Source organism: Hoplias malabaricus, chromosome 9 (assembly GCF_029633855.1).
Source record: "Hoplias malabaricus isolate fHopMal1 chromosome 9, fHopMal1.hap1, whole genome shotgun sequence".
Taxonomy (NCBI): Eukaryota; Metazoa; Chordata; class Actinopteri; order Characiformes; family Erythrinidae; genus Hoplias; species Hoplias malabaricus.
Window position 1 is genome coordinate 12,303,155 of NC_089808.1, and position 15,862 is coordinate 12,319,016.

A 15,862-nucleotide genomic window follows, 5' to 3' on the forward strand; every position below is an offset into this window, starting at 1 on the left:
AATATTTGATTTCAATATTTTGCCATGCTGTATGTGTTTTGCTTTATGTCCACCCAATCATGTGCTAGTCTACCAGTCATGAGTATTTAAAAATAATATTTCCATCATGCTGTGAAATATGTTTGTAATATTAAGACTAGTGATTGGTTGTATTATCATAGCAACATATTTATTGCTATCAGGTTATACCAATTATTTTAAAATATAATAAAATATTAATTAAAAAAATATTAATGATGATTCGAGGTTTCTACAATCATTACCGACCCTTCGTTCCCATGGTGTTTTAGGTGTTAGAGCGATAGCTCTGTGTTTGATTGGGCTTCCCTGTTGTTAAGATGATGTGACGCAGTTGCTATGGCTGGGTCGTGAGTGCGCAGGCGCGGTTGTCCGCTGATGGCTGAGCGCTGTAAACAGTGAACGAAGAAGAGAGGTTCTCTCTGTTCAGAGTGGTTTAGATCTGATCAGAATGGACTCGGAAAAGGTGGGAGAACAGCCCATAACCCCCCACACACAGCGCGGTTAGCTTCTGTACGATTCATTGGAGAGGGAAATGAGATTAAAGGAGCGGTTTAAACAGCTGAAAAGCGTGTCGATTTGATTAGTCAGCCATATAACTCTTCAGGTTATTAGAAATGTAGCCAACTGTCCATTTCATTCAGTAAACATAAAGAATAGAGGTATTTTTTTCTTTTTGTTTTGGGTTTTTTTCCCAATGGGATAAACGGGAACTTTATGTTGACAGTCCTTGTACTAAGTCATTGAATAGCAGATTTAAGTTTAAAATGTGCACCATGTGTTTTAAAAAGTCAATTTCGTGTGTCCTTTCCACATAAAGCAGGGCTCAAAGGACATTTCCGGACATTTTTCAAAAGTTAAGCATAAACTAGGGCTGAATTTATAATATGTGACTTTTTGTGCATACAGTCAGAACTCATTTACACATATTAAAGTGGCAATATGTTTCAATGGTTTACATGAAATTTCACCTTTGTCTTTTTTCTTTCCTCTGTCTTTAAGAAGAAAATATCAAAAGAAGACACATGGAGAGCCGATGAGTTAAGGAGGCATATACAGGTAGAATTTCTTGTGTGTTTGAGTGTTTTTATATCAAATGGTTTATTGTAGATTAACATACTGACTGAGGTCTCTGAGTTTTTGTCTTCTGAATCTTATAGTTTTAGACAGGGGTTCTTATCACTACTGAACTATTCTGACTCCGTAAGCTTTTCCCATCAATCAGCTTTTCTTTCTAGAAACCTGACAAATGTTTATAATGCCACAGTAATATGTTTCTGACCAGCTGATTAAAATAGTTTTCTGTGCTTTGCACAGGTACAGGATGAAGAGAACAAGAGGAGAGAGCGATCAAAAAGAGAAGAACCTCACAGAAAACACAGGAGCGGTGAATCTACAGACCGCAGACACAGAGATGGAGAGAGAGATGAGAGAGAGAGAGACACACAGAAAGACAGAATAAAGCACAGAGAGCTAGAAAGAGACCGAGAGGAGCAAAGAGAAAGAAGAAGAGAGAAAGAGAGGGATGGAGAGAAATGGGGAGAAGAGAGGAGAACTGATAGAGACGAGAAAGTGAACAGAGACCGAGAGAAGGAAAGACAGAGGGACAGATATAAAGACAGAGATAGAGAGAGTGAAGGAGACTCACGAAGATACAAAGAGAGGCACAGAGATACGGATAGAGAAGAGAGAGACCGATTTAAAAAGAGGGAAAGGGAAAAAGAAAAGGACAAAGAGAGAGAGAGGGAGAAACACAGAGATAAAGAAAGAGACAGAGATAGAGACCGAGACAGGGAGAGAAGGAGGACAGACCATGGAAAGGAAAGAAAAGTGAAGGAAGAAAATTATAGAGAGAAAGATGAAAGGGGAGAGAGGCACAGAGAGAGGGAAGAACGGCATAGAAATGAAGAAAAAGAGGGGAAAGAACGTGAAAGACAAGAGAAGCATGGACACAAAGAAAACTCTGGACATATAGACAGAGGTATAACCCCAAAAAGAGAGTAAACCATTTATTATTAAGTATTAGGGGCATTTGAATGTTACATTTTAACTTTCATTTTTATGAATTTATAAAGCCACTTTTTTTTCAGAGGAAAAAAGGGAGAGGAGAAGAAGAGAGAAAGAACGCTATGTAAGCCTAAACCTAAAATAAACTTAATATGTAAACCAAGCCATTGAGAGTGGTTTAATGTTATGAGTCCTTCTCCATTGAGAAACTCACTAAGAATCTAGTCAGAATTGTTCATAGTTAATAACCAGATATGTGTAAAGTTTTATGCTTCTTAAATCTCATTCTGAGAAAAGAATTACACAATTTGGTTGAAAATACACACATAACGTTACACACAACATTACTTTTTTATAATGTATCTATCATTTATCTATTTTCACTCTATTCATAGCGGAGAGCTACTAGGAAAGAATGTTGATACAAATTGTCCATTATTAACATTAGAAAGTCAGCGTGCCTATATGTTCCCTGGAAGTTTTAGAGAATAAATAAAATAACTATATTTGTGCTGTAGACTCCTGGTCCCATTAACACCACTATAAAGAAATCTGAGTCTTCAAGTTTCTCTACAATGAACCATTGCACATCAAACCACTCTGAACAACTTTGTTTACATCTCAACCATTGAGACACATGAAATCTTCTAATGTAGTAATTGTGCAGAAGTCTAATTTTTAAAGTTTACCCCTTTACCCAAAGTATAGCTAATAAGCCAAGATTTATTTGTTTTTTGTTTTTTTTTGACCTTCTAGCTACATAACTAACAAATAGTTAAGGTTTATGTACACCAACGTACATTTACTAAATGTAGTGAAATAGCTAACCTGTGTACAGTATATTTTCCGGCGTTATTCTTTTAAAGCTATGGTTTTTCATATAGTGTTTTACTACGTTGAGAGTTGATGTCATTGCTGACTGCAGGAGGCTGGTGAGAGAGTCCACGATGACACTCAAGAAACTGAACGTCAACACAGACACCGGGACCGAGAGGCTGAACAAAACAGAGAAAGAGCGAGGGATAGAGAGGAGAGAGATAAACAGAGAGAAAAGAGGCATGAGAAGTCAAAGAACAGTAGCAATGATCCAAGACATGAAAAAACTGACCATAAACATAGAATAATTTACCAAGAGGTAAGTACAAATACAAATGTTGTCAGTAAACCAGTCAGTACCAAGATAATGCTGTTTATATCAACCATCTATTCTTCTATTCTTCTTTTACAAAAGAATAAAACTACATTACAGTGAACTTTAGCAAATAATCAAATGTACCCCACATCCCTTACCTGAATGTAGCAGATCAGCCAAGAGAGTTCCAGAAGCTTATTTAGAAAAAGTTTCAACTAAACTCATTATTCTCTCACCTCAAACTGTGTTTAAATGTGTGTGTATTTCTGACACTGTATGACATGCTGTTTTCATTTCAAATGTACAGTGTATAGACTTTAACATAGCTTCTTTTTACTGTTAAAAACACTGGAAAAACTCAAATCTATGCTTCCGTATTCTAAAAAAAATCAAATTTACCCAGAATGACTTTCTAATGACAGTCTAATCACGTTACAAACAAATGTTGCACTAAAGGAAATTTGATTATTACAGTATGATGTGCTAACCTAAGCAGGGCTTTGAACCCCACGACATAAAGACATCATGCTTTCTTGATATTGTAAGTTCTCTCTGCATTCATAAAAGTGTTCTTTTCTAATGAGATGATGAAATTTGCTCCATTTTCAAAGATGACAGTATGTCATACAGTGTTAGATTAGCAGTGTTAGACTTAGTTTATTTTCTGTTTAAGGATGTTTTCTTCTGCATATGACCATATATACACTCAGTTTAGAAGGAACGCCTTCCTGACTCTGTGTGTGTTTAGGTATCAACCAAGAACAGGACTGATTCAGCTTGGAGGTCTAATCAGGCTGATTTAAGTGATCCAGAAATCCCTGTAAGAGACAGAATTTACAAACTATTGGCTTTCACTTTATTTGCATGGAGTTATACTCAACAGTAGTGTACTGTGTGTTGTATATTGTAATTTGCTATCTAATATTCTTCCAATAGTCTTTCTGCCCAGGCTGTGCTGCTTTCTTCATCTGCGTGTTCCCCTTGCTGTTTAAATAAGATAGTTGTGTGTGTCTGTATGTGTGTATGTAGGTGGAGCATGAAGTCACTCTAGATAATAATGAAGCAGCTGAAGATTATGGGGAATATGAGGAGGATTTTGAGGTATGAACACAATTCCTTAAGTTGTATTTGCTCTGATGAATAAATGTTCATAATACAGACAGTTTCACCTGTTAATAACCTTTTTAAAATGCTTTTTAATGCATGATTTTGAATGGACAATGCTCCACAAGAAAATGGTGAGTTTATATTGCAGGAGAGACATTTAGAAAAAGAGACATCCATCAATCATTTCCCCTAGTGTAGCATTCCAGTGCCCAATAAAGTTTTATGTTTACTTATAAATATGACAAGAGGATGTTCTCTTGCAGGACTATGAAGAAGATTTTGAGGAGATGGAGGAAGATGAAGAGAAACAAAAAGAAGAACAGCGGGATCTGAGTCCGCGGAGAAAAAAAGAGATAGAAGCCATCCAGAGAGCAATGCAGCAGGAGAATGAGCTGGTCAGATCCACTCAAACACTGCCTTCAACCAGAAAGACTGAAAAATCTCAGAAAGGTAGACACACACAACATTAATTTTATTAAATACAGGTATTAAAACTAGAGGGTTATTTTAATTTCTTTAAATTGTTTTATTTCTGAGGCAGTATTACAAATATTTTGCGAAAAATAAAACCATTAAATGATTAATATTGTATAGTATATTTATAAGCTTTGATTTTCTATATCATTATTTTTATTATTACATTGATTTCCATCCTGAATTTTACTTTTATTCTAACTTAATTTTTCATGATATAGTTTCAACTAAGTTTTTCTTAGTTGTTTTAAAATATTATACAACACCATTCATCATTTTGGACAAATCAGCATTTATTTACAGCTATCTACCATCCTATCTGTAAGATATAGCATTTTTACAGAAAATATTTGTCTTAGGAGTATTTTATACATGTATCTAGCCAAACCGATTGGATTTATATCATTGGAAATATTAATGAAAACCATAGCTGCAAATTTGCTCTACAAGTATTGAATGTGATCTTCATTTACAGCTATTGGTTGTCAAGGTTATTGGTGTATTGTCTTCTTCTAATTACTAGTGAGCACTGACTCAGAAATTCACTCGACGAAAAATAGAACACATGATAGGGTCATCGACTTTGCAGCAGCGAGGCAAAGAGAGGTCAACCTGCAAGCTTCTGATAAGCAGAAGTAAGTATTCTGTGTGCTACAGTGTTTAATATAACTGTATAAAGGAAACCTAATGCTGCCTTTATTGTAGGATGCATTGCAGTCATTTCTTAGGGTTCACCCAAAGTAATGAATGGACTGACTGATTCACTGATTGATTAGGTCTTCTAATCTAAAGTCTGGCTGTGATGTAGGAAACGCTGTGCAGAGCTCTTGCGATTGATTGATCTGGATTATTCCGTCACCACGTGTCTCCTGGACCTTCCTCCAGTCAATGAGTATGACATGTACATTAAGAGCTTTGGAATGGCCAACACCAAACAGGTCTGTACTTCATTTGTGTTCCGTGCTGAATGGTGTCGCTAAAGAATTGAGAATGTGAATAAAACTGTAAAACTTGTTTCACTGAACACACGTTTCCTGTTATGGCTACAGGCCTACGTACAATGTAATGAAGACAACACAGACAGAGACACTCAGACAGAAGAGACAGACACCACAGACAAATGGACTCAACATCCACCAGAGACTAACATAGGGTGTGGAGGTACTAAAATCACCAAATATATCAAACATGAGAAATTCATGTCATTGTAAAGTGTGTTTTGGTTGAATGTTAATTTTCCATTGCAGTAATGTACCAAACATGTAGATACATTAAAACTTTGAGTACTTGCAAGGCTCTCATTTATTTATGTAAATATGTTTACACATGGTTGACATGTGTTTTTGCTACATTTTTAAAAATATGTGGTCTTTGTAGCAGGGCCCTAGAAGAACCTCTTTGGCTACCTTTAAAATACGTGCAGTGTATTTTTTTTATTATTATTATTATTTTTTTTTTCTTTTTGGCATAGTGGTGCAGCAGGTTGTGTCATAGTCACACAGCTCCAGGGACCTGGAGGTTGTGGGTTCAAGCCCCGCTCCGGGTGACTGTCTGTGAGGAATTTGGTGTGTTCTCCCCGTGTCCGCGTGGGTTTCCTCCGGGTGCTGCGGTTTCTTCCCACAGTCCAAAAACACACGTTAGTAGGTGGATTGGCGACTCAAAAGTGTCCATAGGTGTGAGTGAATGTGTGTGTGTGCATCACCCTGCGAAGGACTTGCGCCCAGTCATTCCAGGTAGGCTCCGGACCCACCGTGACCCTAAACTGGATACATTTTACAGACAATGAATGAATGAATCTGTGACTGAATGTGACTGAAAATAAGATTTTAAACTGATGTTATGAAAGAAATCACACATTAATCTGGGGGTCCTGAGGGCCTACAAACCCACAAACTGTGAGATAAGACAACCCAGTCAGAAAACTTGTGATAAAACATGCTGCTCTGATTTTCTGCTGCGCTTTATGTACAGGGGAGAGATTTTAGAATTTTCTTCTCATCTGAGTCCCTCCAGTCACAGGGCTGGAACTGCAAATTCTGTGAGAATACAAAGGCTGGCTTAAACAGAGTAAAACAAACAATATGGTCATGGGAAAATAAGAGTAATGGTTAAATGTAACAAAAAACAAGAATGGAGAAGAAAGAAACCAGAGTTCAGTTCAGCTGTGGCTCATTCTCATTTAAATTAACAGACATAAAACTGGTTATTCTGAACGGGGCTGTTTAGACAGGGGGAGAATTGTGTGTTTTTTAATTTTGACCAATGTATGTCACAGACATTTTATTATGAACACAGAACAGTGTTAACTTGTGGAAAAGCAATATAATAAGCTGTAAAGTTGAATGTGGAAACCAAATATTCCACAATTATGTATGCTTATTATTCATTCATTATCTGTAACTGCTTATCCAATTCAAGGTCACGGTGGGTCCAGAGCCTACCTCTGGTCATTGGGCACAAGGCGGGAATACACCCTTGAGGGGGCGCCAGTCCTTCACAGGGCAACACAGACACAGACTTTTTGAGTCGCCAATCCACCTGCAACATGTGTTTTTGGACTGTGTGAGGAAACCCATGCAGACACGGGGAGAACACACCAACTCCTCACAGACAGTCACCCGGAGCGGGAATCAAACCCACAACCTCCAGGTCCCTGGAGCTGTGTGACTGCGACACTACCTGCTGCGCCACCGTGCCGCCCTGTATGCTTATTAATGTATTAATAAAGTTGTTTAACTACCTACAGGCCCCAAGGATTCCCAGGAAGTCTCAGATGAATCTGTGCTAAGGATGAAGGTTGATTCAAAGCGCCTCAATTCTTTCCTACGTTCTGCTGCACAAGTAATTATCCTTTGGTTTATATTGTCACTTATAAATATTGTTGTTATCTGATCAAAATATGTATCTCCATTTCTGTCATTTTTTTAGTTTACTGCATCATTAGAACATAACAGGACATTGTGTAACAATTTCATGATGAATGGACCAATAGTAATGCTCCAAAATCACTTGGAATCAATTACATTGATTCTGTTGAAATTTAATAACGTTTTTTTCTTCTCCAGTAAAGTTAGGTACATGTTTTTCATTGGAGAGCAACAGCATGTGTGTGTGTGTGTGTGTGTGTGTGTGTGTGTGTTTTGCAGGTGGTGGCAGTACTTTTGGAAGAGAACAGGACTGAGAATAACTCTGTGAAAAAGCTGAGCTCTCAGACAGACTCACTCCCATTCAGTGACGGCTGTGTCCAACTAAACACCAAGCTTCCATTTCTCCATGGTAAGCCAATCTCCATCACCATTATACATATTGTCTGTTTATATCTGTGTTTCTGTTTATATATATTGCATAGATACATGGGACACACAGTATGTGCCTAGAATTTCAATTTGAATGAATTCCCTATTTTAAGATGCACTCATTATGAACACAGACATCCAACTGTGCAGAAACATCTTGGATCATTTATTAACAGGTATCTTTTTACAGCTTTAAACACTGGACTGTATTTCCTGATGTGTGTTTTTACAGGTCGGCAGATGCCGTTGCTACATTTCTCCCAAGTGCAGACGCATACATTGCTCTCTGTTCATGCCCCATGCTCCAGACCGAGTGGTGTGAGCCTTGACAGTAAAACTTTAATCTGTGTGTGGAACATCTGGGAACCCTCCACACCACATAGCATTCTAGTCTATGAAGCTGAGGTATATAACAGACTAAACTGCAAACTTTAATTCAAAATTGCAACCTCCTTCTATACTCATCACAATGCTAGCTAATAGGATGTATTTTAGCTCATGTAACAGTATTAATAGGTGGTGTTCTCCTCCAAACATATTGAGCTAATTTATGTGCTGCCCCCCATCTTGGTATCAGTGTGATACATTTAAACATATAAATAAATAATTATTAGTAACCCATTGTGATTAGTAATGTAATTGGTCCAAAAAGATTGCGATTTTAATTAAAAGCAGCACTATGTGGGTTCAAAAGAATAGGCAAACATCATTTATTTATTAATTCATGAATGTTCCACTCTGTGCTTAGGTGCGGTGCTGCTGTTTCAGCCCTGGTAAAACCACCCTGGTTTTTGCTGGAACGTCTGTGGGTTCTGTGGTATTATGGGATCTTAGAGAACATTCTGGCTCTCATATTCCCCTCAGAGTAGGTGGGGATGAGTGGACACTGCGCTACCCAACATTCTCCACTGGTTAGTTACACCATAAGGTCACAGCTCAAATCATTTCGTTTCCCTTCTAACACACATTTATCTTCTGGTTCGCAAACACAACTGAAATAATCAGGAGACAAGTTCATTGATTTGGTCTGCCATAAAATGATTACATTTTGATTACATATTGTTTGTTTGTTTGTTTGTTTTTCTGCATAAATATTTTGCAGTGTAGTTTTGGAGATTTTCAGGAATATTTTATGAATATCAGGGAAACCTTGTTTTCTAAAATGTATTTTATCAATTACTGACATAGGTGTGGGCAAAATTATTATTTTGTATTTACCCCTTTTTGACTATGAAAAATGCTTTGCTAATTATATGAGATTTCTTTGCTAGTTATCTGCATTAATCTCATAGCAGACTTCAGACACAAAACATGTCATGGGTGGATGTGATATCTGTTGTAAGTTCTTAGATAAAATTTAATGTTAAGGTTTTGATGTTTATGTTTGTACAGATGCTGTGCTGTCGGGGGTTGGGCATTTCTCCGCTGTGGTGTCAGTCGACCCTGTTCCGATCCATGCGGAGCCAGGGCTTAGAGGGCCATTGCTAGCAGATCAAGATGGTAAAAATCTTCACAAATGAAGTCTTTAATTTTTTTACATTATTTTAATGATAATATTAATGTACCACATTTCTTTGGTATAAAGTCCTTTAGTTTTTAATTGAGAAAACATATAGTATTAAAAAAATTTAATTGCACCAAACTATGTGCATTTTAGTGACCTGATCTGTAGATTATTTAAGCTCTGAAAGCGTCCTCTCTTTTCATTCTTAGAGTCGCTGGGACTTTCTTTCCAACTGGGATCATTGGATGAAAATGGCCTGTTGAATCTCTGGGTAAGTAATTATACACATCTTTTTAGTTTAATGGCAGAGAGACCAGATTCTGGTTTGTTTCATCATTCTGGTTTGTTTAAAATATTGCTTATTTAGTGTTAATACAAAATGTAAATATGAAATTATTGTCTCGCATGTATTTTTATCAATGTTCAAATTTTGGCTTTGTTATGCAGGTTGTAACTGAATTAGCCAAAGCTGATGATTCTGGATCCCAGACAGACTTAGGTGAGTCTAGTGTCGCTCTAAAGCTGGACTTCTCACTATAAACAGAAAGTCTGGTAGGTTTTGCTGCTCATACTAACAAAAATGACACTCTTTAAGAGGAAAAGGCTATTTGACATGCAATAGACAACTTTAGACTTGGATCATATGAACTACAAATGTAAACAGACACTTATGCAAGGCCAGTAACTCCAAATTAATATATTTTAAAAAAAACAGCTTTTTTGTCCACTGTAGAAAATATATCATGTTTAGAAAGCTCAGAACTGTCACAATGAACAGAAAAGACAGATGTTTGCTACTGGTGATATCAATATATAGATAGCAATAGCTACACAAATAAAATTGGTTTCTGGTTGGACTGACATAAACTGGGATGCAATAAAGAGGTTAGACAGCGAGGACATACGGTATTTAATGCAGTTTTATTGTGGCAGGTCTGCGTCCAGGTGGGAAAGTGAAACTCCTTCATAGTTCCTCTATACAGACATCTGACGTTTTGACACCTCACCTGAGCCTCCTGCTGAAGTTCCTCCCTTCAGATGCCAACCATTATTTCACTGGCACAAACATGGTGAGTGGAGTGAAAAATGGAACAAAAATAAACAAGCAATCAGACTAAATATAAGCAGAACAGAGTGCTAGCCAATGTGGGTATCTGTTAGCTAACTTAACAGTCTTGGGCACTTAGTGCACTCTTACAAGCGTGTTGAGCTGTCCAGTGCACAGAAGCAGTGGCTTACTTAACATGGCTCTGTAGAATTGCTTAATAGCATTCCACCCCAAGGTTGTTAGCAGTGTGAGACTTGTGATCTGTGACTTTTTCACAGGGGACTCAAGATTTGCATGCATCATATTTGAGGTTTTTTTTTTTTATGACTTATTTTTGACAGAATCTTACAAAGTGCAGCTTTAATTTACATTGAAACAATTTTGTAATGTTTTTAAAAGGAAGTAAAATTGTTAAATTATTATTTTTTTCTGAAATTATAAACAGCAAATTTGTCTTTGGCTAAACTGAGTGCTGGTAGGGGTTTTCTTTTCTGCTCTTTTGCTGTAGAGTGTGGTTAGGCGTGGCACCAGAAATGGGTTAAAAGCCACCCCAAAGCTCTACTCGCCTGAGGATGGTGAGAGGCCAGCACAGGTCACTGCTCTAGACTTCTGTCCAATGGCAGATTCCTTCTTTCTGGTAAGGATCAGTCTCTGAACATTTGCCTTTCATTTTAAATTTGCTGCCCAGTCAACACAGTCATATTAGCAGGCTAATGGGTACCAGCAACCTTTGTCTATGGGTTAAATGTTAGTCGCACATATTGAACCCTCCAGGCTCAGCATGAGCAGCCCACATATCTAAATTATCATAGTCTATTATGAATCCATGGTGGCTTCATATAAAGTGGGTAATGGAGTGGCCCACATTTATTCGATAAAAATAACCCACATGAGTCCTATTAATAGCCAATTTCCATCTTGAATCCAGCTAGCTCATGCAGGACTCAGGTGTGCTGGTTGGGACATCAGAAACTATATAAGTCATGTGCACTGATTTAAGACTGTTCTTACCATGGTAAGCTTCCATTATTGATAACTACATTAATCTTTAGTAGCTGATGTACTAAAATTAATGTACTAATGTACTTATTTTTTACACATGCCACGCCTGGCATTCTATTCTATTTATATGCTGAAACAGTACAGAAATCAGTAATCTTGCTGACTGAAAATTGGGCTACAAATGGACTGTAATTTTAGAGCTATAAAGTACATCTAATTCATAAGTGGAGCTGATAAAATTAATGTACAGTCAAGGAGGTAAGTTCATTGCTTTGGCTGATGTGTGCAACTGTTCATTCACAAACATTTTAGATTTTCTCAATTATGTAAGCTGACTGCAAGTATTTTTCACAGCCTTTTGATTTTTGCTTATATTTCCACTCCAATGGACATTTAGATTTTCTTGACTTAACACATGATTTTATGTATACTGTACAAATTTGTGTTAAGCAAGTTTGTAATTGACTAATTTGGCACTATATTCTATTATTATGTTAGTTACAACTATATAATCTGTATATATACTGTATATAATCATGAAGACTCCTTCGCGTGTGTGTGTGTGTGTGTTTGTTTGTGTTTGTGTGCGTGTGTGTGTGTGTGTGTGTGTACACGTTGTAGGTGGGCTGCAGTGATGGTACTGTGAGGATCCACTCGATTTTGCATGAGGAACCTGTATTGGAGTGGTCCGTGAGTTCAGGAAACGTTCCTGTCCTGTGTGTGCAGTGGTCCAAGACCCGGCCCTGTGTCTTCTGTGTTCTGGATGCTGAATCTGTCTTGCATATTTGGGACCTCACAAAGGCAGACTCTTCTCCAGTCATCACTCAAAGCTTACACACAGACAGGTAGGAAATCAGAAGATTCAGTTCCTTTCAGCCACGCTTTCCACTATGCAAAAACAATTTTTACACTTGCTACATTTTATGCTCCTATTATGTTGAAGCTACACATCAATAGGTTCAATTGTACAACTTACTGATTTTTCAGTAGATATTTCTAATAATGTGTTTGGTCCTCAAGGTTCCTCTATACTAATGGTTGTGGTTTGTGTGCAGGGTGATAGCGATGGCAATGTTTGGGGAAGCTGCCAGGCAGAACAGTTACTCTGGAGTGGCTCTGGCAAAGGAGTCCGGCATCCTGGGGATTCACTTCCTAAAAAAAACACTTACAGATCCGCAGCCTTCAGAAATGGAGAAGCTCAAACTTCTGGCACAGGATAACCTATAAGTGCTGAAGGAGGGATGCTATACTGTATATATTATAATACACAAGGGCTACAATCCTGCATTTTGTCGTTTCTCTTTTCAAACACACCTATAAAAAAGTCAGAACTGATGGTGCTCTATGTTGTCTTACATGCAGTCACTGTAGTAAGAGTGAAACTACAAAAAAAAAAGTAAATTTGTCTGGCCAAATTTTCATTCAAAATTCAGCATTGCAATTGGGGCTGAGTTCAACGGAATATCTCACCTGAAGAACATCAAATGTTTAGTCTCAAAACTGACTCAAGTCCAACAAAATTTTGTCAGAAACTCACACAAACCAGATCATTAATACACCTGCTCCACTGGCAAAAACAATGTCATTAGAATTCTAATTTCAGTATTATTTAAATCATGTATCCAGCACTTATTAAATGCTCACGATTGTACATCTGTCTTTATTTGACATTCAAGCAAGGTGTAGTATGGGAATAGGTGCATCTTAGCTTGAGATATCTTTTGGATACTAGCCTCTACAAGCTTAGAATATTTTCTGAGGACTTGGAATTCGCTCTGGATAAGAACATCTTATCTACCTAAATGCCTTACATACATACGTAGATAGTGGATTCATAAAATTGAGAGCTTTAAATATTAAACAGCAATAAAATAATAATCTGCCAAAGTTATCTATAAATCCAACGATTTTGCAGTACATCTCAAAGACTGATGGCATGACCTGTTAAATCTCAAAACCACTGCTTTAAATGGAATATTCTGTATTACAGTTTACTGCACTTAAAATGTAAAAAAAGAACATTTGACCAAATATTCAGTTGGTTGCATCAATGTGTACTTTTCTAAGCCGATGGGTATAAGCCTTATGGAACTCATTACTCAATTCTGACAAAATGATTTTTGTTTTCAGATACTCAGAATAGAGAATGAATCAAGTAACAGGTCATTAAAACGGGGAAATACATGGTACACTATATTTAAAGTAGGACATACAAAACTATTTTACAAAAAATACATCATTCATACAGGTGGCAGGTTGGCTTTAAGCTCATGTACCGCTGCTCCAGATTTCCCTATCTTTTTCATGCTTTTCTATGGAGTTTATACAACTTGTACATGCAAATTTGACAGAAAAGTGCACCTTATTTAAGAGGTGTCTACTAAAATTGGAACATACAGGTTATTTGCAAAATACTTGATTTGAGAATTTGGGTTTCTTCAGGTTTAAACAAACATTATAAATTTGGTGTAAGTAGTTGGCTGGACAATAATAACTTGCTGAAGCCTGTATAATACACACATCATCAGCACACTTTAATTCTTCTAAAATGTTTACTAGGATCCCTGGTCTGGTTTGTTGTAGTTTCAGTGACAGTCTATAGTAAGGGTACAGAAATTGCATAAATTAATGATGTGAGTGAACCTGGTCTCAGGAAGGACCACACATCATTTTTTCATTGCTTCATTGGTTATGTTGATGAAAAAAAATCCAAAAATGAATTTAAGTAATGTAGGTGTGAACTAACAGACATTGAGTGCTCTGTCCACTCAATAAACATCAGCAGAGCCCCGAGGGTTCTTCTTCACTACTATGTTCTGACATCACCGCGTGTAGGATTTTTCCTGCCTCTGAATGTTTGATTCAACTCAAGCAGGACTGGATTATATTTTGGGCCAAGATTTCTCTGACACTAGATATCCACATGAATTTGAACTTCATACCTCAGGGATGTAATAAAAAAAGGCTATATTAACGCTACAATGGTCCCAGGAATGTAGGGAAATTTTTTTTGTTTTTGTAATGGCCCATTATGTATTGCTATGATATTTTTTAAATGTTGTTAATGTATCTCATTCTGTACTTTGATATATGCTGATTAGACAGCTGTGTATATAAAAGTTATTCCTATTATTAAATTTAGTTTAGGTATAAAGGTCATTACATTCAAAAAATCTGTAACGTTTGGAAAGGAAAAGCACAGAGAGCTCCACTGTTTTTATAAAAATCACTTTCACACACTTTGGGATGTTGGTAACTCAGTCTGAATCAATAAACATTTTGGACATACTGTAGGCATGTGCCAAATTTTCAGTCATTCTGTGCATTTTAGTTAAAAAGTAGGTTTCTAAAAAAATTAGAAGCAGGTTGATGCTATCCCAACACCACTGACAAAGATGACTGGTAGGTGAGGTTTTGTTGTGAGCAGCAAGCACGGTGGTGCAGCAGGTAGTGTCGCAGTCACACAGCTCCAGGGACCTTGAGGTTGTGGGTTTGATTCCTGCTCCGGGTGACTGTCTGTGAGGAGTTGGTGTGTTCTCCGCATGTCTGCCTGGGTTTCTAGGCTCTGGACCCACCCTGAACTGGATAAGCAGTTACAGATAATGAATTAATGTTAAGGCTTTTACACTGTCTCCTACAAGGACTTGGATTCAGTATACACAGACTTATGAAAATACAACTAGTCCATGCCTCTGCCATGCATATGCAGCTTATAAAAACTAATCCTTAAGTTTATGACATTAGAAACTCAGGCTGCCAATTTCAGTTTTCTGTGGCGATGACTGCATATTTCATTTCTATAGGAGATTAAAAACACCTCACACAAGTAAAAGCTGGGATGACATTTTCAATGGCGGTCTTAAGGGCTAAATATATAATTTCTAATTATGCTAATTTCCTGCTGATCTTCTAAATGAATTAAAATCCTAAAAGTGAATCAGATCTGTAGTGGTTATGACCTGTCCTAGCATTGTTATGGCTTATATCCAGCCAACTCCAAGTTCTCAGTCGGCATCCATATAACATTACAGTATTGTTCTCAGTGAAGTTTATGGAAACAGACAAAGCCTCTTGGTGAGAGCCAGCTGAACACAGGGGCAGAGTGTTGTCATGGAAGCCGGCGCTCTAGTGTTAACAGTGGATTCCGTCTGCATTCACCAACGGTCATCACGGAAAATACAGCTACCTGAATCAGCGCCAGTTATTTCTATACAGAAAGTTTAAATGTAGCCTAAGAAAAGAGTTCAGCAACATTATTGTGGACTTCTGGAAGA

The 15,862-nt window shown here is 37.3% G+C and overlaps 1 protein-coding gene across 2 annotated transcripts; it reads left to right on the forward strand.

Annotated features, from left to right (window-relative positions):
* Positions 1–357: 357 nt before the first annotated feature.
* Positions 358–13,485, forward strand: dync2i1 (dynein 2 intermediate chain 1). Of its 2 annotated transcripts, none has more exons than XM_066681381.1 (22): positions 358–484; positions 1,021–1,077; positions 1,336–1,999; positions 2,109–2,149; positions 2,951–3,160; positions 3,906–3,977; positions 4,187–4,258; positions 4,528–4,714; positions 5,262–5,373; positions 5,547–5,676; positions 5,788–5,899; positions 7,485–7,579; positions 7,885–8,014; positions 8,267–8,439; positions 8,783–8,945; positions 9,427–9,534; positions 9,748–9,809; positions 9,986–10,037; positions 10,472–10,608; positions 11,095–11,223; positions 12,210–12,433; positions 12,644–13,485. In XM_066681381.1, exons 1-22 carry the CDS (start codon positions 470–472, stop codon positions 12,813–12,815), a joined length of 3,117 nt encoding a protein of 1,038 aa, XP_066537478.1. In that variant the 5' UTR covers positions 358–469; the 3' UTR covers positions 12,816–13,485. The 2 variants fall into 2 exon arrangements, with proteins under 2 accessions (XP_066537478.1, XP_066537479.1); XM_066681382.1 differs by having other exon boundaries at positions 411–484; positions 1,024–1,077.
* Positions 13,486–15,862: the final 2,377 nt, after the last annotated feature.

What these genes read in the sequence shown, in the direction of transcription:
- dync2i1 (XM_066681381.1), top strand. An exon ending in CTCTGGACATATAGACAGAG is followed by an intron (nt 2,000 to 2,108) that starts GTATAACCCCAA and finishes CTTTTTTTTCAG; the next exon opens with AGGAAAAAAGGGAGAGGAGA. An exon ending in GACTGAAAAATCTCAGAAAG is followed by an intron (nt 4,715 to 5,261) that starts GTAGACACACAC and finishes TCTAATTACTAG; the next exon opens with TGAGCACTGACTCAGAAATT.